The sequence below is a fragment of the Cryptomeria japonica genome, chromosome 1 (genome assembly GCF_030272615.1).
Source record: "Cryptomeria japonica chromosome 1, Sugi_1.0, whole genome shotgun sequence".
Lineage (NCBI taxonomy): Eukaryota > Viridiplantae > Streptophyta > Pinopsida > Cupressales > Cupressaceae > Cryptomeria > Cryptomeria japonica.
Window position 1 is genome coordinate 613,443,160 of NC_081405.1, and position 25,034 is coordinate 613,468,193.

The following is a 25,034-nucleotide window of genomic DNA, read 5'->3' on the forward strand; positions in this document are numbered from 1 at the left end:
TCTTCTCCGGAACTCCAATACCCCGAGGTTCCGAAGTTCCTTTCTTAGCCTTTTTTCAATTCTCCATAACTCCGGAACCCCGAGGTTCCGAAGTTCCTTTGCTAGGTCTCCCCTTTTCCTTTTGCTTAGTCTCTTCTTCCCTTTCCCAGATCTCCAAAACCCCAAGGTTCCGAAGTTCTTCTTCCCCTTCCCCGGAACCCCGAGGTTCCGAAGTTCCTTCCTTGTCTTCCCCACTTCGGGAACCCGAGTTTCCAAAGTCCTCAGACTTCTTCTTGTCTTGCAACACTTCTGGATGGCGTGATCAACACTCAAAGCTTTAAATGCTCCAATGACTTTTGTGACTTGTGCACCTTCTTTTGTGGAGCTATAGGGGTGCATTTAATGATTTTGGCAGGATTTCCATCAAGAGAGGTACGGGGCCATGCTTGTTGTGGTAACTTATGTCATGTCTGCATGCTCTGACTTTGGAAGGTCAGTCAATCCACCCTTCTCAAGGTTGCATTTTCAAGGTATGGCTAGGTTGCTTGCATGTACCGAAAGTCGGGTGCATGCACTTCCCTGCACTCCTAGACTGACATTTCCCTGCACACACAAGGATCATGATCACTCTTGTAACCAGTTTTCTATATAAAGGTTGTTAAATCTCATTGTAAAGGGTTCTTTCCTTGTTGGCTTGAGATATTCTATGCTCTTTCACTTCTCTTGTATTTATCTGGCATTTTTGCAACTATAAGTTTGGCCATTGGCCTTGTAATGAATTCAAATCACCATTCCTGCCTTCCTTCAACTTATGTATGTTGTGTATGTTTCCTTACCTTCATCATAGGTGTATGTTTTGTGGCTCTTCTCTCATATATGTTGTGTTAATTTACTTCTGAGTGTGACTTGTGGGAAACCTTCTCCCCTCTTGACATTCAGTGAATTCTAACCTCCATACATGCATTGGTGTCACTCGTACAACTGAAGTTTGTGCATCTCCTGGGTATTTCAATTGATTCTTTGTGTCATTTCGGGTAGGGAGAGAAACAATCTCTTCTTGGTGCATCACCTCCTTTTATTTTAAGCATTTCTCTCTTCCCTTTTCCTCTACAAGTTGTTAGGATAGGCTTAGGAGTAAGTTTTGAAGTGTTGAGTTGGTTCAACACCTACACCTGGATTGAGAAGGAAGTCGGCCTTCTCCGGAGATTCAACCCCCTTGCGCAAGGTCCCACATTTTGGGGTTGTTTCCATGTTTCACGAGGTTGCTGAGTTGATAGCTCAACAAGGGTGCAATCTTTTGTGATAACAGGTCTCAAAGTGCCAAAAATAAAAAAGCAAAAAAGCAGAATCCCACAAAAATAGGAAGTTGTCAAAATTGACCCTACGCAGTTGCGTTTTTCGTCTTTTGGGCTTTCTAAGCACTTTGATGGTGCCCAAATAGTGTTCTGATGATTGATCCCCGATTGACTTTGATGACTACCAAGTTCAATTTAGTTAGCTTTCCCACATGTTTGGTTCGGGAGAACTTTACCACATCCTTTGGCTTTTGCACAATCTTGGTGCCCATCTAAACATCCCCATTTGAAAATGAAGTAAAATGGTTCAAATTGCTTTTCCCACACCTAGCAATTCACAAGTCAAAATTGAATATTTGTGGAAGTCCAAGGTCCATATGAACGTACTTATTTAAACTAATGCATTTGTCCAAATCACTTGGAAAGTTCTACAAGTTGAAACATCATCATTTTATCATTATCCCCTCTTGCAAAAGGTTGTGGCTAATTGAACTAAACCTTTTTAAAATCCATATTCTTATTCAGTGCAGTTGATTTTCCCCATAAAGCCAGTCCAATTCCATTTTGTCACAAGCCATCCTTTGCTGAAATCACCATGTCCTTTGCTAATTTCATCCTACCTTGTTCACGTCATCCTATCTGAAGCCATTCTAGTCTGATGTCATCATCCTATCCTTTTTTTTGGCATCATCATCAAAACTTTTCATCCAAACCGGACATTGGGATCAATTGAAACATTGGCATGTTCAGTTGGACTCCCCTGCAAGTTTAGTTCCGATGGATTTTCCTACAAATCCAGCTTGGTGGCAAGCTCTTGCAAATAGTCCAGTTGCTTGTCCAAGAAAGCATAAAAGTCTTGCAAAGCACCAAAATGCTCAAATTTCCACCATTAATATATTTTCAACGCCTATGACTAGCAAATTTAATTCAAAGGCAACAAGAAATCATTCTTTATGTGATTAGCACGGATCCAAAGAGGAAAAAGTGACACTCAGCTACCTTAATTATCAGACCCAAAGTCAGACATACTGTCTCAAGGTCATTGTTGCAACGGATTTCGTGAGCAATTTTCCTAATCTTTGAACTCAACCCCAAGAGCCATTAATGAAAGGAATGTTCTTTCATGCCTCCAGTTGATCAGATCAGATTTGTAAGGGGCTACAGAACATTAGTTAAGGTGGTGGCTATACTATGGACACCCCCTATAATTGCAGAGGTCACAAATTTCCATATTTGCTTGGTGGTTGTGCACGTCTCCTTCCAGTATCCAACCTATTGTTGGTATATGTACATCCTTTTTTAATTTTTATAAGGACAGGAAAATCAATTGGAGAAGAATAAAGAACAGTTAGCATTGTAATTGTTTCAAACATGCAATTACTGAAATCTCAAAAGGGAAACCTTAATGAAGATTCCACTGAAGACTACTTCTTGGAATGCATAAGTAAACTATGTTCTACACACACATTCAATGAAATAATTGAATTTGTCGAATATTAGGAGAGTCTACTTAGTAATCCAAAGAGAAACCTACACATTTCTTTTAGTGTTTGTGAAAAGATACCATGCATCAATTGTCATCCTTTATATGAACCACACCTCTAGAGAAGAATATGCAAATTGACTAAAATAATAACAGTTACCAATATCTCTTGGAACTCAATCTCACTTTTCTGCACATGCAGGTCCGATGTTGGGTGCCTAGCTGCCTAGAATGATTTGTATGGCATGATCATGATCCTTGTTTGGAGGCCTGTAGGAGTATATTTAAGTGCCATCGAGTGTTTTCCAAGGATAAACTAGAGATCCTTTGCTGGTCATGCATGTGACTGCTAACCTTCTAGTGACAATAATTGAGCCACAAATTTTGAAGATCCATTTTTGAGCAATCTTTGATTTAGTGGGAACTAACTGTATCTGGAAACTTTGCTTGCAAGACCCAAAGTTCAAATGTTGTGTCTTCTGGACCAAATCACATTAAGAGCTCCTACGAATTAATCCTTATCATGCCCTAAAGTGGTAAGCCAATGGACCTCCAAACCACATGTACTCCACCCATAGGAATAACAAACATTGGGCTATCCAACAAGTAGAGACCATTGCAATTTTAATGCTATGAGATTTGCCTAAAGAACTGGCATTATGTCTATCGGTAATTGAGACTTGAAATTATAAAGCCTAGTACACAAAAGTAGTTCAAATGTGTTGCCAAATTGTTTTCGTTACAGATGTGTGTGCTACTCAAATCAAATTAAAACTAGCACCCTCTATTTCTTCAAAAATTCCACAAACTTGAGAATTTATGGAGTGTTGATACCCAACAATGAATAGCAAGAAATGGTTGGCTATGTATCAGTAGATACTTTCTCATGTACATCTTCCGGCTCAAAATTATCCTCCTCTTCCAATGCACGTTCAATATAAATAGTTTCTTCTCCATACACTTAAGTCCTTTACAATATTTGCTATCACAATTAAAGGATAATAAATCTCCTCTTTTCTTCTATTTGTTGAGACATCAATCTAGTTGGTTGTGGGCAAGAGTGTCAGAATGTTTCAGTTTTAGAAACTAGTGAATGATTTTTTTCTAGTACACACAAACTTCTCTTTTTGCCCTAATGAAAGCACTAGACAAATAAATCTCCACTCATGCTGAATCTGGTCCTTAATCCACATAGAAAACAGTCAAACAAATTAGGGGCCAAGACACCCTTCACTCTCAAACTCATAATTTCATACAATAAATTCCTTGATTTTGCCTAAGTTCATGAGTTCGCTGAAGAAGGTATCCACAAAGTTGTTACCAAAAGCCAAAAGCTCCTCCACAAAAACCAACCAAGTGATGATGAAGTTCTTTAGCTGACAAATTCAATTGTGCCAAATGAATTAATCTAAAATTGAAGAGTGTTCAAAGTGCGCTGATATACAAATTTAGTTGAATTGACGTCTTCAAGGCAAAATCTTCAATATAACATCTCTATGAGTGCCCCATGAAAGGCAATATAGTTTTCAAGAAGTTAAAGGTTACAATTACTATGTAATGGCATGCTCCATATAGCAAAAGACCCAACGGCGTCCCTGGCAGAGGTGGTGGTGCTGTGGGGGGACATGTCCTCCAAGTTTCGAAACATCTCCCTACTGGGGACGTGGGTTTTATTGAGGGGGATGCGTCCCCCTGGAACACTGCCCCTTACCTTCTTGGATAAAGACGAGTTGGTTACAATTCTATAATACAGGATGCAAGTAGACCATAGACAAAGTAAAAACTTTAATGCTGCTAAAAGATGGCCAACTCTAGATAAGATTTCACTAAAGATCAAGAAAAGAAAAAAAAACAGTACACTTTTCATTAAAACCGTAGAGCCTAGTCTCCCACCATCAAATAAAGGCTTTAATAAACATACTAAGCCAAAGAATCAATGGAGACATGAACACTTGACATTCAGTTAATAAAAATGAAGGAAATCGCATTCAGATGCCTTGTTATATAAATCACACTGCACATCTCTCAGAACAGATCATTTAACAGAAATACTCTGAAATTCCGACTCTATCTAGGATAGAAGAAATCATCTCATCATAATCAAGAATTTGCAAAAACTCAAGTGTCAAGTTTTCTTCTCTTTGAATAGGTTTTCTGAACAATTTTTTTTATGGACTCTTGACTAATGAACTATTATTTAGGTTTACAGCATTAGTAATTAAAAACTATATTGGCGGACACTTTAGTACAAAATTGGACAAAACCATAAATTCATAAATTATATCAATGTAACGCAGCGGAAGCCAGTTACATCACACAGAGGATCAATGTCTAGGAATTATAAATCTCCAAGATTGATTTGGGATCCTGGTATCTCTAAGAAAACATCCTAGCTTGTGATTGCTTGAAAACAAGCAATCTGGGGCAGGGGGGACTGTAATGTCGAGTCTTTACCCACCAAAATAGGAGAATAGGGCTTTATTTAAAAATCAGATCGCAACCTTTCTATAGTCAAACTTAGGGGATTAAATTAATAAATAGCAGCAACTCAATTAAGGAGATCGATCAAGGTCAAGATGAATAGCATTAACAACGGATTAACAAAAAAAACCAATGAAAATTAATTAAGAGATATCATAAAGCCTGCAAAATAAAATTAGTCATACATTTATTCCAATGATTCATTAGGAAAGGATGTGACTCTTTTAAAGGGACAACAATATTGAAAGGGTATGACTCTTCTGTTAAAGGTGTAAGAAGGAGAACAATTCACTTGAGAGGGGCATAATGGATCATCGAATGGAAAGAAACATTTGATCTATAATCAGAAAATCAGATCTGACTGGAATAATAAAGGCAGCAATCAGGAGACACGATCCTTTAAATGGATATCTCTTTTCAAAAGATGTGTCTTCTCAATGAGATATGAAGGTATAAAGTGAATAAGAAATTAATATGCAAGACATCGAATAGGAATAAGAACAGAACAGCAATTCAGATGATTAATAAAGGATCAATCAAGAGGATCATCCATTGTATCATTAAATTCTGAAAAGTAACCAGCAAAATACATATACATGTATAATTTTAGCAAGTTTCTCAAGAATCATTAAATAAGATTATGCAAGGGATTGATTGCCAATCCATCAAGAATCTTAGGATTAGTAATTAATCAGCTAATTTTCCAACAAGCAATCATATATGGGATTAGTAAGGAAACATGGTAAGGAGATGCAGTAGTACCAGTTCCCTCAATTAAGTAGACCACTCCAAGTTGGTTTGCTCGTGAGCCAAGGGATAGAATTATCTTGGATGGATGTTTTGTGCCCTTGGGGCTAGTTGTGGAGAACAGTCTACCAGCCCCCTATTGTGCTTTCCTATCAAATCCCTAATATGGTTGGCTGTTAGAAATATGCTATGAAATGGATCCAATACATTTAGGATACTTGTTTCCAATAGGGATTATTCATGATCATAATGCTTGATGTTAGTTAACTTTATTTAAGTTTACTTGCCATTGTGTAATTTATATGTCAAATAGTCTTTGTAAATAAGTTGTGTTATTGGAAATTTGGAATTGTTATTTTTGAGCAAAAAACAGGTATATCTCAAAAGGGGACATTACGGAGAAGGAGGTCAAAACTCTATATTATAAATTTATAACTTATGGCAAGTGATACTTCCTAATGAAATTAGGAGAGCAAGTGGGAAAATAACCTAAAATATTTGCTTGTTAACTTATACAATAGTGGTTTCCAAGGCTTGATTCAATTTAACACCATCATCCCCATTTAAATTTCTTTTTTATTTTTTATTTCGAAGACCTATTATTCTTTTGTTCTTTCAGCAACCTTCTATTGTGAGAATTTATGTTTCCTTTGTGTATCAGGTGGTTAAAAAGATTCTCATGTTCTACTAGTGCTGATTGCTTCACCCTACAAAATTGAATTCCTCGGCATGTTCTTGTATCTTAGATTGAAAAGATGTGATATTTACCTAGCATATGGAATGTCACCAAAACATGGGATCTCATAAACACCTTTCCAATTCTTTCTTCAATATATCTTTGGTGCTTCTTGTGCTATTTCTATGAGATTTGCAAGGTTTGAAGTATATTTTAATACTGTTTTTTTTTTCAATTCTTTCACGCTTCTCAATGATCCCTTCGATACAAGGAAGGATGGTAACCTTGTTTTTTTGATTCTATGCTTTCCTAAATGCTTTTCTTCTTTTTATTCTTCCTATAAACATTTATTATTTCCTAGCCACCATATCCATTTTTTCCTAGGGTTCCACGGACATATTTTATCTTCATTCCTAAGGTGTTCTGAGCAAGATATCCTAGACACTCTACTGAACAAGGTATTTAATATTTTTTGTGCGTGATGGATGATGGTGTAGTTCAGTTTACATTTTGTCATCTTTCTTGTAAACTTCTTAAGAAAGAAAAACATCTTTATTGGTTAGCAAGATATCAAGGAACAAGTAGTTATTTTCTTTTGGGTCCATAATGAATTGTATGAGTTATGATTGTGCATTAATATGTGTAAGGAACAACTCTAAGGCATCTCTTCTATGGGTCCATTTTGCATTGGTCTCATCTACAAAATGATATCACCAAGATGGCTTTAAGGGTGCAAAATGGATCAACCTTGTGTTCATAATTCCCCATTGGATTAAATTGGTGACAATGGGTGAAAGGGTGAGCCCATGGCACCTATTTTGTTTGATCATAAATAACTTGGAAACTGAAGTATGTGAATCTTAGAGAGAATTCCACTTATTTTGTAGTCTCATTATCTATTATCTTCAAGATAACTTGCATTGCCTCATCCAACAAATTGTTGTATAGAAATAAGAAAATTATATTAATGTCCACAAATGGCCAAGAATAGATCAACAAGGACAGTAGACTTAAAGAAAACACACTAAAGCAACAAAACCCAAAAAAAACTTATAAATAGACACATGAAAACTAACTTCAAATGGGTAACCCCCAAAATAGTACAAGTATAAACAGATTTGCAAGGAGAGGATCCCACAACACAATGGTAGCAAATGAAGACCGCCAGGACAGAGAACCAAAATCTTTGGGTGTTAGTACTCTAGGGCATGTTGGAGGAGCCAACAATATTATCATCAATCACTATATTATAAGTACAAATGCAAAATATGAGAATGCTCATAGAGGAAAGTCCAAGACTAAGGGGGTGGGCTAGAAAATCCTAGGAGGCACATAAAACCTCTCCTAACACTCAAAGCCAAAGAATTGTTGACGGTAGGGAGGAAACTAATAATGTGAGTTTTCCCTTGAGATCTATGTCGTGGAAGAAAAGTGCAAGAGAATCCTTATGTCCGAAAATTTAGAGTTAGGACCATGAAAATAAGAGTTGAGGTTCTGTTGACGTGTATTTTGTACACTATCAAACACAGAATAAAATACCCAAGGGTACCTTATCCTCTCTTGAATAAAGCCTCTGATTGTTGAAGATGTCGCAAAAAAGGATCAATCAGGATGACTCCAAGGTTCTTCGATGTAGGATCTCTACGTGTGGATAAGCACCAGTGGTCGTTGTGAATGTTGTTTCTTCAAGGGGCCTTACGTTTCCGAATTGCAGGAACAAAATTTTCCTAAAACTAACAAGTTCTCAAAAAGATCAAAAGATAGGGTTTGCAAGAAATGAATTCTAATCTAATCCTAAGAATGACTCAATGTAGGCTAGACTTGGTAAAATTCTACCAATTTCAGTATTGCCAAGGAATTACAACTCTACTGGAATTGATGAGATCTTCTAAGGTGATTAGTGATTTTCAAATCATCAAGAATTATAAATACTACCATAAAGGTACATATCAATAGTCCAAGAATGATTGAAGGTTCAAGCAATCCAAATATCTCCAATTGACCACACAAGGCGTCCTTACAATCAGTAAGAAGCTAGTGGTTTGGAACGTGAATCTCACCAAAGATCAAGCCCAACACTTAGTCCTTCAAACTAAAAATGCTACTTCGACTAAGAATGATTCAAGAAAATAAACAACCATGAAAATAGCCACAAGAATTGCAATAAAACACCATAACTTCCATATTTTATTGATCTCAAAGCCAAAATAGACAACAATTGCTTGAAATTCTTTCTTCAATGCTCAATCTTGCTACAAAATAACTTTCTTCTCTCCAAAAGCTCTAATCTTCTAATTTCTAACTGCTTCTTTCTAATATCTAATTGCTAATTTCTAATTGCTTCTCTCTAATATCTAATTGCTAATTTCTAATTGACAAAATGAAAATGAGTGAGGGTATATATAGCATCCTCAATTACAATGAACGGCCCAGATCAAAAGAAGATCAACGACTGAGATTCTGACACCTAAACCCTAATTAGGGTTTGTTACAAAAGTTCCCTTTTTAGTTGAACATTATTAAATGCATAGCCAAATATTTAATTGGCACAAAAATCTAGGAAACATAGACCAATGATAATTAAGGTGCCACATCATCTACAACAACCTCTCTTCTAGAACCTTATTCCCCTTCCAATGCTCTTTCTTAGCATATGCAATGAATCTGGACACAATTCCTTCAATCTTCAGCAATAGGAATCTCGGGAAGATTCCTCATTCGTTCCTCCAAGTGGATAACCTGATCAAAGGCCTTGAGAAGAGCCGCATCCCATCCAGGTTCGAGTTCTTTGATCTTCTCAATCAGGAGCATAGTAGTGAACATTAGATCTCGTTGTTCATCCGTGATGACATTCTCATCTTTGCAAAAGATGACCTTGACTCTTTCTTCCAACTCTTGAAGGTCCACATCTGTCTCAACTTTGATCCTTCTGTCGAGAATGGTACACAACACTTCAAACACCTTATCCTGAATTGGATGGATGACGCTTTCAACTTGATTGCATTTGGTGCTGATGTCCTCGAAAAGAACCTCCTTCATCTGAAGTAGAGTTGACCACTGAAGTAAATTATGAGCTCCTCCATCCATTATCTTTTCTTGTGCTAGGATCTTCCTTGGTGTTTGCCTGATTACTTGCAGAACAGGAATGATAACATCTCTAGTGTGGGCGAAAGCGGCTACTGTTATCATTAGGTTGTGGATGATCTCAAGGACCTGGATAGCTCGGTGGATTGTCTGCATCATTCTTGTTGCAAATCCAACGACAACTGTGTGGGATTTGTCAATCCAAGAGCTCATAAGTTGAACCAAGCTCTTGACTCTCTCTGCCTCGCCAACTGATTCAAGGGGAAGAGCTTGCACAGGAGACATTGCTGGATCCTGACGTCCCAAGGGCTGATTGAGATGGCTAAAGTAGCCTCTCCAAGCACCGACCTCTCTCTCAAGCTTTCTATTATTTTCCATTTCTTCCTTAAGCTTGTCTTTAAGTACTTCAAATGAATCGGTTGCCTCATCCAGTGCCTGCTCAGCAGTGAGTGGACCAAGCTCAAATGTTTCTACATCATACTCTTCTGCGAGAATTTCACCTTCATACTTGTCCACTATTGGTGTAGCTATCTGCAACTTCCTGGACCCTGTCTCATCTCTGATCATCTTGGACATCTTGGTGGCCTTCTTCTTCTCCGTTACTTCTTGAGAATTTCCTACAAGGCTCTCTAAGTCAATTACATTATCTTCATCCTCAATCACAATCACCCTTGTCAATCTCTCCTTCAACCAATCTGGAATGGCGGATCTCGTCTCTCTAACTTGTATTTCTTTAGGCAATGGTTCGTCTTCTCGGAGAGGAGATGTCACTTCATCATCATTCTTGTCTTCATGTAGCTCATTGACTTGGGGAGATCGACTTGACGAATGCTGAGGTGCCTTCCCTTTTTCAAGTCTATCATTCTGTACTATTGACTCCATAGATTCATCAACCTCAGGCATCGTCATCTCTTGTCCTTCAACTTGACTTGTCCTTTTCTCATGTCGAGATGATGTAGTTGATGAGCGATCTCGATTAGCCTCTTGCTTCTTCTTGGAGGGTTCCCTTTTCTCGGGTCTTTCTTTCCTCTTCGCGCCTCTAGGATGAGAATTGTCTTCACTTGCGCTTGCCCCTCCTTCTTCTGGTCTTTCCTCCAAAGTATAAGTCATTGGTACGTTCTGTTCTCTTAACTTTTGATGTTGTACATCCACCCATCTGCGAGTACATGACAAAACTGGAGCCATCAAAGCTCTCAAGTCTGTAATCTCAGGCTCGTTCCAATCTATCTTCACTGCTTTGTCCTCTCTGTCATAGGATGACTGGAGATGTCTGCCACTGTCCTGAGCTTGATCGGCCACTCTGTAGACTTTACATTTCCTGATAAAATCTAAAGGTAATCTGGAATGCATCTTTCTTTTCACTTCTAAATCACTTGAGAGATTCATCCAAAAGTCTTCTACCTGAAATTCGTGCGTGTACTTCCTACCATATGTCTCCTCTATATACCCATAAGGATCAAAATTCTCCCTCAAGGCAAAGAATGTGAATGAATATGAGGCCAACTCCCTCTCTGCATCATCCAAGGCTAGAGCATTAGGACATACCTCAACTGAATTCCCCAATATGATGGGCACGAGAATTCCATTTCTATGCCTGTGCCTGAATGCCTTCACATAGTCTGCCAACTGCCTAGTCACCTCGAGTAGCACTATCCTGTCTGTCGGATACCTCGGCAACATATAGGGAGGTGAAGGACACCCATGAACTCTGATATATGTAAACTTTTGAAATTGGATGAACCAAGCACCATACCTCTTTACAAGCTCTTGTGCATCTAGAGATAGTCGATTGTGAATCCTGCCTTGCAATATCCTCGTGATGTTCATCATGAAGGTATCATTGACTAACTTGTAGTCACTCCCAGGTGGATGATGCAAATGAACATAAGAGTCACAAACTCTCACCTCTCTGGGTCCTCTTCCGATCACTCCTCTGTGAGGTAGTCTTGCATATTCGAAATTCCTGATCAAGGCATATATGACGTATGAACTCATGTGAAATGACCTGGTAGGCTTTAGTCTTCTTAACTGCACGTCCAAGCAATGGCTAATAATTCTAGCCCAATGAATCGTTCCTTTTCCTTGAACTATCACTTGGATGAAGTAGAACATCCACTACTCAAAATAGAAGGCCTGAGGAGCCCCTGTAACTCGATTGAGCAAAGTTATCAAATCTCTATACTCCTCCTGGAAGTCGATCCTATGTGGTGTATTAGGAATCTTGCTCAGGCGAGGACGACTTTTGAGTGACCAATTCTTATTGATGATGCTCAAGCAAGTGTCTGGATCATCTTCATACATCGACCTGGCTCCTTCTAGGCTTTTGTAAATCATATCTTTATGCTCTGGAAGATGGAGAGCTTCACTTATAGCCTCCTCTGAAAGGTAAGCCAAAGTGTTCCCTTCCTTGGACACGATTGATCTTGATTGTGGGTCATAATGGCGAGCACATTCAATCATCAGCTCATGGCACTGGACTGCTGGAGGGAAACCGGCCGCCTTGATGATGCCACTTTCAATTATTCTCTTTGCGACAGGTGATGGCTTTCCAATGTAAGGGACCTCTCGAAACTTCTTCACACTGAAGTTTCCCAAGTTGGAATCTCCAATGTTGCTCCACTTTGACACGATCTGGGTCTCCAATTCTTCATTCCTCTGATCTTCCTTCATGAGAGCTGGACGACTAGTGGATGCTCCTGCCTTTGGGGTCGCCATCTTGACACCTACACAACATTTCATAATGAGTAATATATTTTGAAGCGAGTAGCAATGAAGATTAAAAAGATACTAATTATGAAACTTCATGATAAATCTTGAGTTATCATTTCCTAATTAGCTTACATCAAACTTAGAATTTTCAAAAAAAAGTGCAAAATTCAAATCTTCAATAATGGTGCTAGGATGATCTCGCCATACCTCCACTTGAGAATTAATTCTAAAAAATAATGCAAAAATAAGGTGAATTTTGGCTAGGCAAAATGTAGATCGAAGTCCTCTTTTTAGCAAAAGGCGCCTCCTTTAGTCTTCACGAGCATCAACTCCACCACCTTTAGTCTTCAACACTTAAGATAATTCGCTCCAACTAGACCAGCCTTCGCACCTCCTCTTGATCTCCAAAATCGCACTTGAAGTAATGAATGAATGATTGATTAAATTGCTCAAAACACCCCTATTATATAGGGTGCTCACCACTTCACCTCCCCATAGGCCGACTTGGCAAAATAGGCCAAAAAATAAATAAATTTGCAAAAAAAAAAAAAGGGGCCGACTTAATAAAATAGATAAAAATAATACCTCAAAGCGCTCCATTTTAATTTTAATTACAAAAATTAATTTTAAATGCCTTAATAATAAAAAAATTCGATTTTTGAGGCTCAAAATTAATTTATTAAATGCCATGCGCCTTTATTAAATGCCAATTTAATTAATTTTTTCAAATATTTCGAAGTTGGTGATTTTGGCATTTCATGCGATTTGGAGGATATCAACGTTGGGATATGGCAAAAAATAATGAATGCCAATGACTTCGCTCTGGTCCCTTGGAGAGGGACAGGAGCGCTTTTCTCAATCTAGGCCTTGTATTCCTCATTTTCATGTTCAAAACTTCATCTAGGCATTTCAAAATGGCATTTTTGATTGGAATCTTGAGTTTAATTCACTTGATCTTTAGAAGGAACGTGACTTTAGGACATTTTCGCCCTGGACCCTGGGTGAGGGACAGGAGCGCTTTTTCACTTTTGTCCTCAATCCCTCATCTTTCATTTGTCGATTCTCGTTGTGGAGTAAGCAATGATCTCTTTCACTTGTTCCATGCATGCTTAACTCGTTTTTGCAAGGCAAAATAAGCTCTCCCAAGATTTTCGCCCTGGTCCTCCAGTGAAGGACAGGAGCGCTTTTTCATTTTTAGGCTAGGATTCTCAAATTTTGAAGTTAAATCTTTGTTCACCATGCTTTAGAAGATCCTTCCCATCTCACACAACCTTGCCTTAGCATAATCTCGGAGGGAATTTGTTGATTTTATAAAAATCGCCCTGGTCCTTCAGTGAGGGACAGGAGCACTTTTGAGTCCTTGTGCAAATTCTTGATCACATTAATCTTCAAATTACCCTCAAGGCGTAGAACATCATTCCCACTCCTTGAGTCCTGGAAACAAAAATAGCATCTCAAAATGTAAGGTAAATGGGCATATTTGGAAATTTCGCCTTGGTCCCTTGGAGAGGGACAAGAGCGCTTTTGCTAATTGCCATCAAAATTTGCAAATCTTGCATCTCAATTCCACCTCGAAGCATTTTAAACATCATTTCAAACTTGCGCCTTGGCCTAGATTTGTCCAAAATTGGAGAGAGCTAGATAACATGTTTTTCGCCCTGGTCCCTTGGAGAGGGACAGGAGCACTTTTGCAGTTTCAAGCCTATCCGTCCTTTGCTAGCTTTCCAAATTATCTTCAACGGGCTAATCATGTCCTCTTCCATTCATTTCAATCACAAACTTGCCTTGGCTTTGCAAGAAATTTACACTTTTTAGAAAATCGCTCTGGACCCTTGGAGAGGGACAGGAGCGCCTTTTTACATCTTGGTGTATTTCTTTGTCTTTTAAACCTTCAATCGCACTTAAGGCATAAAACATCATTCGTCCTTCCCATCCAAGTCAAGTTTTGCCCTAAAATATCAAACAAAGAGGAGAAACTTGAAAAAGCGCCATGGTCCTTCAGTGAGGGACAGGAGCACTTTTTGTCATTTGGGTTGATTTACTCCTTTGTGGACCGCTTAAATTATATTCAATGGACAAAACATGCTTCCCTTGACCTCTTCAAATTGTAAAATCACTTTAATCTTGCAAAAATAGTGCAAATTTGAAATTCAAGCTCTGGTCCTTCAGTGAGGGACAGGAGCACTTTTTGCCTTCTAAGCCAAATTGTCTCACTTTTCATCTCGAAATTCCTTTGCTAGGGAAGATTTCATCTTACTTCACGCTACGAATAAGAGTTAATGCCCAAAAAAGGTCTAAAATTGTGCACATAAAGAAAATCGCTCTGGTCCTTCAGTGAGGGACAGGAGCACTTTTTCCCTTTAACCTTCAAAGTTCACCATTTTCATGCCTTCAAAATCTTCAAAAGTATCAAGTCACGTCCAATTATCACTCCGGGAGACCCTGCACAAAACAAAATAGAAAAGTCAGTGACAAATATGCATTAAATAACATTTTCGCCCTGGTCCTTCAGAAAGGGACAGGAGCGCTTTTGTCCTTTCTAGCTAATCCATTCAAAATTTAAGTCTCCAAACATTTCACAAGGCAGAGTTAGGTCATCTTCAAGGCCAGGAATCAATTAGCAAGCTCTCGCAAAATAAGAAATTGCACTTAGAATGAAATTCGCCCTGGGCCTCCAGTGAAGGACAGGAGCACTTTCTCTGTTTCAGGCATCATCTTGCCTCCGAAATTTGATCAAAATTTACCTAGGCAAGAATACACAATTTCATCTTCAAAATGCTAACACTTAGGCAAAATTTGAATTTTCCCTCAAAAAACCCTGACTAGACCTAACCTGAGACATATCTGACTTCCTGACAAACTTACCTTACTTCAATAATCAACCCTCGGAAGGACGCTTAATAACTTTCAAAATTTGACTGGACTCAGCTTGAAAAATATCCAAAAGAAACCCCCGAAGGCTTAGCCCTAGCCCAGACAGACAACTCACTCACTCAAAACCCTAAAAGCAGAGAGAAGAACAGGCAAAACAAAAAGCGAAAAGAGGGGGTCCCCATTTTAATGGGGCGATGTGTGAAATGGTCACAACAGGTTCCTAGTAGCCTTAGCCGTAGAAAACTGCAAGGATAATTCATACCCAATCAATCTATCTTCGTTTGTACATGTTGAGAGAGACCGCATCAAAATTAACTAAAATGTATTTTCTTCAAGCTTACAACTTGAAATTGTATTCACCAAATCCATGGAGTCATTGATGAATGAAGAGGTCTTCCCATCTAATGGTTTTAACATATTAGCGAGGAAACTAGCTAAGTTGTACATAGGTGAATCTATTGTGTCAACAATATGAGAATTGGTTTGCTTCCAAATATAGTGAAGCCATGATAACCTTTTGCTAAAATAGTACTCAAGAGTCTATATAACTCAAAGTATTGCTCCATTGGAAAATCCAAGTGACTAGGCCATTGCCATTGAATTTATGCATCTCCAATTTGAGAACAAAGCTTTTCAAACCATTATTACAATCTTCTTTGTGCTTTTCCCAATGCAAGGTGGATTTCCAACACAAAACTTGTAATGTCCTCTATTGGGGTATACCTGATTTTTGCCCAAAAGTAACAATTCCAACAATACAATTTGTTTACAAATAGTATTCTATAATTAAATCATATAATAGCTATTGAACTTAAAATTAAATGAGCAGTTAACATTAATGAAATGATGAATAACGTCAACTATTTGGATCTACTCTATAGTTTCACTTCCAACAACCAGTCATATTAGGAATTGGAGGAGGAAAGCATGATAGGGTGCCTGGAAACTGTTCGCCACAACTAAGCCCAAGGGTGTAGAACATCCAACCAAGACAATTCAACCCCTTGGCCCACAAGTGACAAAACCTCCAGTCCATCCAACTTGGGGTGGTCTACTTACATTGTGGGAACCAGTCTACTGCCTCTCCCTAACATGTTTCCTTACCAATCTCATGTATGATTGCTTGTAGGCAGATAAATTGAATTGTTTATTAACTATAAGAGTTTAAATCGATTGATAATTCAAATTTATAAATAAATCAAATATTCATTGGAGATATAATAAATAATTGACTTAACCACATGTTCATGCCAAAACCTTTTGCTTAAATCAAATAGCTGATTTCCCTGAGATTATATAAATTCTGATCTGATTCGATCTTGATAATTCCATTCTGCTGAGTTCAATTATCCCTTGATATTCAGATTTCTTCTTCTTCATTACTACTTAATCATTTGATCTCCACTGATAACCTTACTAATTCAAGGCTGCTTATACCAAACGATTCTGCTCTTATTTGGCTCAATATCTGAGTTCAGATCAATGCCTCTTTCCATTTGATCAGAATCTGTCTTTTATTCCCAATCAGAACTTCTTCATATCTGCATATTCTGCCCTTCAAATCCGCTCAATAATATATTCATATGTCTGCTGTAAGCCTGCTCTAATCCCTATGAAGTTTTCTTCTCCTTCTTCCCCCTTTCCATCACCATTTTATCTTCTACATATACTATTTCAAAAGCCCAAGAGATGCTACTTTATGTAAAGTGGTGACTATTCAAGAGAGGTCGGCCTTTCCAACATATATTTATTTATTTCTGATCTTCTAAAAAGAGGTGATTTCTCTCCAAGGAGTTTGCCATAATATTTAAACTTAATTTATTTTCATCCTATTTCCATTATCTTGCAGGTTGACCTTAATAAAAGGTTATAGCCTTGGGATCTTAGTCGGTCCCTAACAATGAAGTGATAAAATAATTTATTTCATCTAGTCGGCCCTTAATTTAATTGTTATTCTTTAATCTTTGATTGGCCCTAACTTAATTTCTATAAAGGCTACAATCTGAGTTTTTGATGACTGCAATTTTATCCTAACAAAGCTGCAATCCCATATACTGGCAGGAATATGACACAAATATGTGTCATCGAAGTTTTAGATCCTAATCATGTTGTCCTTCCTTGGATTGCCACCATTACCATGTAGGTCATATTTTCCATGTCCACATTATTCTCTTTTCTCAAATCTTTTAAGTCAACTTTGTTGGATCCCAAAATCGCTGCTGACTCTACTAGAAGAGTCAATCTGCTTCAAGGCCAAGGAAATGTTGTCCTGAAGGGGGATTAATCAGCTCATCAATAGAATGTAACTGTTTCAAAGCTTGTTGAGAGTGGATAATCTCTCCTTCACTTTGGCTCATCTAAACCCAGGAGAGTGTTTCGAAAGGTATCCTTAGCAAGATTAATCACAACTGAAGATAGACAAATTGAAAGAGCTACAATATTGACCAATGTATGCTTTGGCCCCAAGGGTTGTCACTAAGACTAACCTACTACGCACAAAACTTATATTAAGTTGATAAAGATATCATTACAAAAATGAAAGATGAAGGTAAAAAATATTAGAATATTTAATTATATTTTAGTCAGTTGTCTTTATTATTATTTCTTTATTAATGGTCATTTAGCTTTTTAGTTCATTTAGTGTTTTAAGTTCAACTACTGCTTCTTTTATTAGAATGCGTAGTTAGCTTTTCAGCATTTAGCTTTTTAGCTTTTTTAAGTGTTTTAGCTTTTTAGCTTCGTGTTGAAGCTTTAGTTTAATGGTTTGTTCTTTTTAGAACGCCGTCTTGTATTTCTCTTTATATACGTTGTATATCTGTAAATAAATCATTCAATTATTTTTCAAAAAAATGATTCCTCTAGACCATACATGTAGTGGTTCACTGTGGATGCTCCTAAATAATAAGGTGCATACAAACTACTAATCTACTCCTAAACCACTAGTGAAAAATGTTTTTCATTTTGAGTGTATGGTGGATCATAAATTCCAAGACCAATGCATTATTCATTACGTTATAGAGCCCCTATTTACCAAGAGACACATTGAAATCACAATAGAATACAAGCTATTCATATACATACAACAAATATATTATATCAAACAACTGAACATAAATAATAATCCCTCTCAGAACTCCAAAATTCCAAAAATCCATATGCAATAATGAAGAGACCATTACAAAGATAGTAATGACTTAGAATGCTATGACATTCATCAAAACACTATTAGTATACCAGCAATTGTGGCAACAGGAAACCTTATGCTAGAATGTTTGTCACAATTTATCACATAGAAGTTCACCTAAAGATCTACAAATGACCGCGGAGACATTCAATTACAAACATCGATTAACAATACAATGACTTTTGTGTGGTTTCCAAAATATGTTGCTTTGAAGGCGAATGGGTTTGCAAGAGCTGAAACCCTAGGCAATCCTTGACACTTGTAGTTGCATGGAAATGCAGAAGTGACCAACTTTTTGAATAACAAACGAATGAGTGTATCTAGCACTTTCTTCAGTCACCTAGTCACTTACAAGAATTGGAAAGAGAACTGGAGGTCATAAATGTGGGGGTACAATGTAAGTGAAATCCCACAAAATCTACTAAATGGGAAATGTAATGTTGGCACAAAGATCTTCAACACCTAGAGCTCAACCATTAAATTTGGAGCAGAGATATAAAGCAAATTTGGAGGAAAGATTAAGGCAGAACTTGGATCAGGAATTGCATCATTTGGAAACAGGCTTTATTGCAGACCTTGAGCAGAGACATAAAACGGACATGGAGCAGAGATATAAGGTGAACTTGAGCAAAGATACAAGGCAGATTTGGAGCAAAGATTAAGGCAGAATTAGAACAGAAATAGGTGAAGTTGTTGGAGCAAATATTGGAAAAGTCAGTGCCTTCCAATTTAGAAGAAATTGGTGTCTCTTGCTGAGTTGGTGCTCAATTATGTGGATTGGTGCCTCCAGTAGGTTGGTGCCTTCGAATTGTGGGGATTGGTGTTCCCAGTAGGTTGGTGCCTACAAATTGAGGGGATTGGTGTCTCCTACGAGTTGGTGCCTACGAGTTGGTGCCTACGAAGTTTGTAAACTGAGTTTCATATAAGCAATATTTTGTCGTGGTTTTCTCCCATAAGGGTTTCCACATAAATCGTGCTCTTCTTGGTAGTGATAATGTGCAATTGATTTTATTGTGATTGTAAGTTAAAAAAGTAAAAGATTGTATTATACAATTTAACTAACTCAACCCCCCCCCCCTCCTAGTATAATTGTGTGTTCATCACAAAAATCGTGCAACTGGACATTTTCTTGATTCCCAATATGCCTGGTGCAAACAGAAATCATAAATTCTAAATCTCAAACCTAGGGTTTCAGCTAGCAAACACCAAACTGCAGTAGCAAATTATTAGTCAAACTTCAGTAGATCTAGGAAAGTAGAAAAACTGCAAAACGACTCTTTATCTGGAAAATCAATTTTTGCTCACCTATATGGACATGCTGCACCACTAAACTGCAATCTAAATCAAAACTTTTAATACCACTTGTAATCAACTTACTAAATCTCATAAACAAAATAACAGCAGCACTTCACAAATCAATCTGATGCACAAATTAAATAACAGTAAATACTTCAAAATGAAGAGCAGAAATAACGGGGTTAACCCCACAGTGCAACGGTTGTTGCATCCCACTGTTGATAGTGGGTCTTCGGTTCGAATCCCTGTCCGAGTGTCGTCCTTACGTCTATGCCACGCTGTTCCCTGGCACACCGTGCTGCTGCTGACCCTGTCTGGCGATTGGTATCCTTTGTGCTGAGGCGTTGATGCCTCCCTATGCTCGCTGATCACGCGATAGTCTTCAGTGCTAACCTGAGCCTTGGTGTTGACAATGTAGCGGATGATCTGGTTCACGATGCTGAGACGTTAATGTCCCTCTCTGCTCGCTGTGTGTGGATATAACCGGAGGTAGGAGGCAGTCATGGAGAGATAAGGAGATTGGAGTGATAAGGAGAGAGCGGAGCGATAAGGAGATTGGAGTGATAAGAAGAGAGTGGACCGATAAGGAGTACGGAGTGATAAGGAGAGAAAAATGGAGAGATAAGGGGAGAACGGAGTGATAAGGAGAAACGTTTGTGAGATTCACTTAGGAGGTGTTGATACCTCAGCATAATGTACTCGGGGATGGGGTCCCCCTCTGTGGCCCCACTGGTTCAAGCTCCAGTCAAAAGCAGTCACCGATCGAAAAAAAAAGGAAGAGCAGAAATAACTAAAAGAACAATGAATGTTAAATTATTAAATGATCAACTCAAAGGTTATCTATGCCAAAAGTTGGCCACTCCATAACCAATGAGACCTGATAGACAAAGGGTGTAACAGTAAGAATCTAAGGAAATTAGCATTGTATTTATTTTATACAAAATCAAGATGCATGTGAACTGAAAAATCAGCATAAATACGTCCACAAGTTGTAAGAAGCAATCAGGAAAGACCAATGAAGACATTTACAATGATTGTCTAAAAAGGAAAAACCTTCCTCTCTCAATATTGGGCATTCCCTTTCTTGAATAATGTCTGGTCCATAAAATTCAAAACACTAAGTTTCAATACTTATACAATAGTTGAACAACAAAACCATCAACACTGGCAACAAAAGACAGTTGAAAAAGTTTACCAGCTGGTGCTGCTGACAATAACAGCTGGTCTGTTTTCTTTCAACAAAATGCTATCCTCATCATTATCAAACTGACTCTCCATCCTGACCACACGATCTGTAACAAGTGTCTGCTCAACTTGATCAGGAGTGATATCAAAATCTGCTATTCTTGGATATGAAGTACCAGTACTATCAGTCCTGCCGGTTAAACTTTTTCCATCTTCTACTCTAGAAACAATTTCTATGCTTTGATCCACTGTTTCAGTGTAACTGCAACAATCATGGATGGCAAACGGACTTGCAATAGCCTTCTTCAGTCTGCAAAACAACTATAAAAACAATTTTTGATAAGGCTTTAAACAAAACTATCAGCAGGATTTATTTTTTAATGGCAAAGCAATTTCACCTCATGTTTCTCTTTCAGTGATGTAGGACGGAAAAATTCAGGAGAACGGTCATACACAACAGTTGCTCTGCAAGTAACCATGGCAAGCCATTAAACATTATTTCTGTAAAATGTCTTCTGTATTTTAAATTTCTGAACAGTGATTTGCAATCCAGAAAATGATCATATCCTTCAACTTAACATACTAAGTTACACTGACCGTATAAGTCTGTAAGGAACAACACTTACTTTATGCCCCAGTTTTGAGCCAGTTCATGTTGCATGGCTTTTGTAACACACAAACATCCATCAGCCATTTTCCCATAATGCTTCTCACACCTAACCGCATTACAAAATAAATAGAATTAATACAATATAGATTTTTATTTTAAACAGTTTTAAAAAAGATACAAAGAAGAGATATTGGATCAAAGCAGTACCAATGGTATAACTTCACCAGAGGATGCGATTTCCCAAGAGTCAAACCCAGTAAAGTATAACCAAAATTATGCCAATCAATAAGGAAGGCAGACTTTCTTATCCAACATGCCCATCTTACAGCAATCAAGGTAGGGACAGAAGGGGGATTCTGCAAAAAGGATGTATCATAAGATTGTACAACAATGGCATTTTTATTCCCACTAGCAGAAATGAAGGTCCTTCAAGAATATAAAAAGGCTGACAGAAAATAACAGCATTCTGCAATTAATGTCTCAACTGCCTCCAATTACACTAACACAATCCTCGAGTTTGGCGCAGTCATTAAAAATTGATGTCCTGGGACCCAAGCCGATCTGGTTTTCCTCACATCTTGGTATGTTGAACTACCAGACAAATAGATATACAAAAGCTAACTTATATCACTACTTGGATCACACTCTTGAAGGCCCCTTTGTAGAATGAATACTCTAAAGTAGGTCTATTTTTAATCAGATTTAAAGATGAATCTTTATTGCACTGGGGAAAATGTTGAATTTCATAGAACTCAAAAACAATTAAAAATAAAGATAATTAAATGCACCAGGATTTTAGAAACATTGATAGTTCTTCAAGGAAACTAAAATTGCTCAACCAAGAATGTGAAAGCTCAACTGAAATTCTAATAAAAACTGAACGTAAACAAAACAATTGTGAAGCAGACTCAAAGAATATTTGTTGGATAGTTGTTTCTGATGTCAAATAAGCATTACCTCTGAAATGAGCTACATCTCTATCTCAGTCAGAATTGAGTACTCTTCAACTAAAACAGGCAACTTCATAGGAAAAACAGGCAGAACTTAATCATCTAATTCAGGGCAAAAAAACAACTGAAAAGGAACTTATTTTCATTTGTACTCATTATTTTAGAGATAACTGAGATCAAGAGAAAACAGCTACAGAGAAAAGAAGGATAAAAGTAAAACATATACAATGTGCTTTTCAATCTCAACATATAAGGTTAATCAAAACGTTAATGCCAGAATAATACTGTTACCTGTACAAGGAATAAATCTGGGGTAGGTATCTTAAAACAGATGTACCAAATTAGAATAGCGAATTGTAACATCGTTTTTAAAGGAAGTGCCAAGAGATAGAGAAATCGTGGTAGACCCTGGGGAATGGGTTGCCGCTGCAAGAACAGTAACTATATCAGCCTGAAATTGTAGCTTAACTTCAAGTCAAATTTACTAAAAAAAAACTAGCTTCTCTAAAAAAATGTAGCATATTACATATAAATTTACCATCAAATGTAGATGAATAGATGGATGTTCCAACACAGCACCATGTGGTTCAGTTCCTATCAAAAGGAATGTTAGACAAACAGAATAACTGGATACAAAAACATTGAAACTTTAATAAATGTTTGAAAAATATTACCATACAAATAGACAGAAATATAACAAATATTATTAAGGCAATTTAAATTGAGTAAATGGATTAATGGCATGGAAAGGAGGATAAAGAAATTTTATATATAGGTTAAAGAGGTTATTAAATTTTTTGTCAAAAAAATTGTGCAATAATGAGCCATTAATAAGCTTTGTCATGAAAAAAAAAGTAAACAGTTAATGGCAGATTCAAAAATCAAAATGTGCTACCAAGGCATGTGATAAAATGACATTGCAGAGAAAATGCTGTGGGCATGACAGGATATATATTTGAAAGTTGCAAATGATTTACAATTTATTACTATCAAAGAGAAAGGATCATACTCAGTGCAAAATATGTAATTCAGTTGTAAGACTTTTGTAATTTAAATTAGTAATTAACATCTCATAAGAAGATCATAAAAAATTGGTATACCTGTAACATTCACTTCCAATCACCTGTATAATCCATAACCTCATCAAGCAATTATTAGACCATTAACTTAAAACAATGCACTAAGATAAATGAATGGCAAGAATTTAATTCTAAACAAAAAGGTGGGTGGTATGCCATAAGATAACACCCATTGCCATTATGGCGATCCCAGAGACCCATATGTAATTAAGGATGCACAACCAAGTCACATCCAACGTGTACAGGAAAAACTTGATCCCTTCAAGAACTTAAAAGAAAATTCATGTGCCTATCTAAGGATTATAGTTATACAATTCATCCATTAACCAAATTCCTTTATTTCACTCATTTCAGCTTTAAAATTGTTGTTGCTAGCTCCCTCCACAACAAAACAATTATGGGACAGCAAAGATGACAATCAAGTAATCAACCATTATGGAACACTCATCCAAGACTCTATAAGAGGCATTCTCCTCTCAAAGGATGACATGGCTGCCATCTCACTTTACACCATTCGATCCAAGATCCTCAAAACTTGTCTCCAACTATCTAAATGATTTGTTAATGTCAAAAAATTGAAGGAACTTGATAAACATTATTTCTCTCCACCTCAAAGGGAATGTTCCTAGTGCTTATGTTCAATGTCCTCCAAACATGAAGACTCAAGACCCTAGGTTGCTCGTTCTTGTCTTTGTAAGCAAACAATGTGAAGCATTGTCCACCTTTGATTATGCAGTATTCATTTGTTGTTCAATATTAAACATTTTTTCTATCATGCACAAAGAGGCTACCAAGCACAACTCCACACACATCCAAAGGCAAAACACCCACAATCACTATATCAACAAACTTGGGGTTAATAGAAAAATTCAATCTACATTGCACACTTACAAGCAAATCAGCATCTTCTTTGATCCAACCCAAAGCATAAGGTTTGGGGTGTTGATAATTTTGTAGACCAATTTTTCCAATCAAATCTTGAGATATACTGTTAGTTTGTGAACAAGAATTGAAAAGTGTGTCATCATTAAGGATCTTGACTTGAACCTTAATGCTAAACAAATTTGAATGGTCCCTTTTGTATTGTGTCAACAATTTAAAATTAACCTTTTTGTACTACAAGTGAATCTAGAATCCACCTTTGAACTACATTCAATTTTCCTTGGCAATACAAAGATTTCCATCACCCACATGGTATTCTCCATTATAAGGAATGTCTTTATCCCTACAATATTTCTCATTTCTTCATTGTCATTAGATCCACCCTTGGCATTTGTTATATCCTCCTTATCAAATTCAGCATCCAAAGAATTCATTTCTTTCTCAAACTCATCCTTTTTTATCAAAATAGTGGAAAAATCCTCACAATAAAGTGACTCTTCATTGTCTAATACTCATGATT

At 37.3% G+C, this 25,034-nt stretch overlaps 1 protein-coding gene across 1 annotated transcript in view; it reads right to left on the minus strand.

Annotated features, from left to right (window-relative positions):
* LOC131049411 (UDP-glycosyltransferase TURAN) overlaps positions 1 to 25,034 on the minus strand; it is a 67,382-nt gene that overhangs the window by 14,577 nt on the left and 27,771 nt on the right. The window contains exons 4-9 of the mRNA XM_057983463.2: positions 23,092 to 23,147; positions 22,845 to 22,979; positions 21,811 to 21,959; positions 21,620 to 21,709; positions 21,392 to 21,458; positions 21,004 to 21,314 (exon numbers count right to left, since the gene is read on the minus strand). Coding sequence (XP_057839446.2) covers positions 21,004 to 21,314; positions 21,392 to 21,458; positions 21,620 to 21,709; positions 21,811 to 21,959; positions 22,845 to 22,979; positions 23,092 to 23,147 — 808 coding nt within the window. The remainder of the gene's footprint in view (positions 1 to 21,003; positions 21,315 to 21,391; positions 21,459 to 21,619; positions 21,710 to 21,810; positions 21,960 to 22,844; positions 22,980 to 23,091; positions 23,148 to 25,034) is intronic.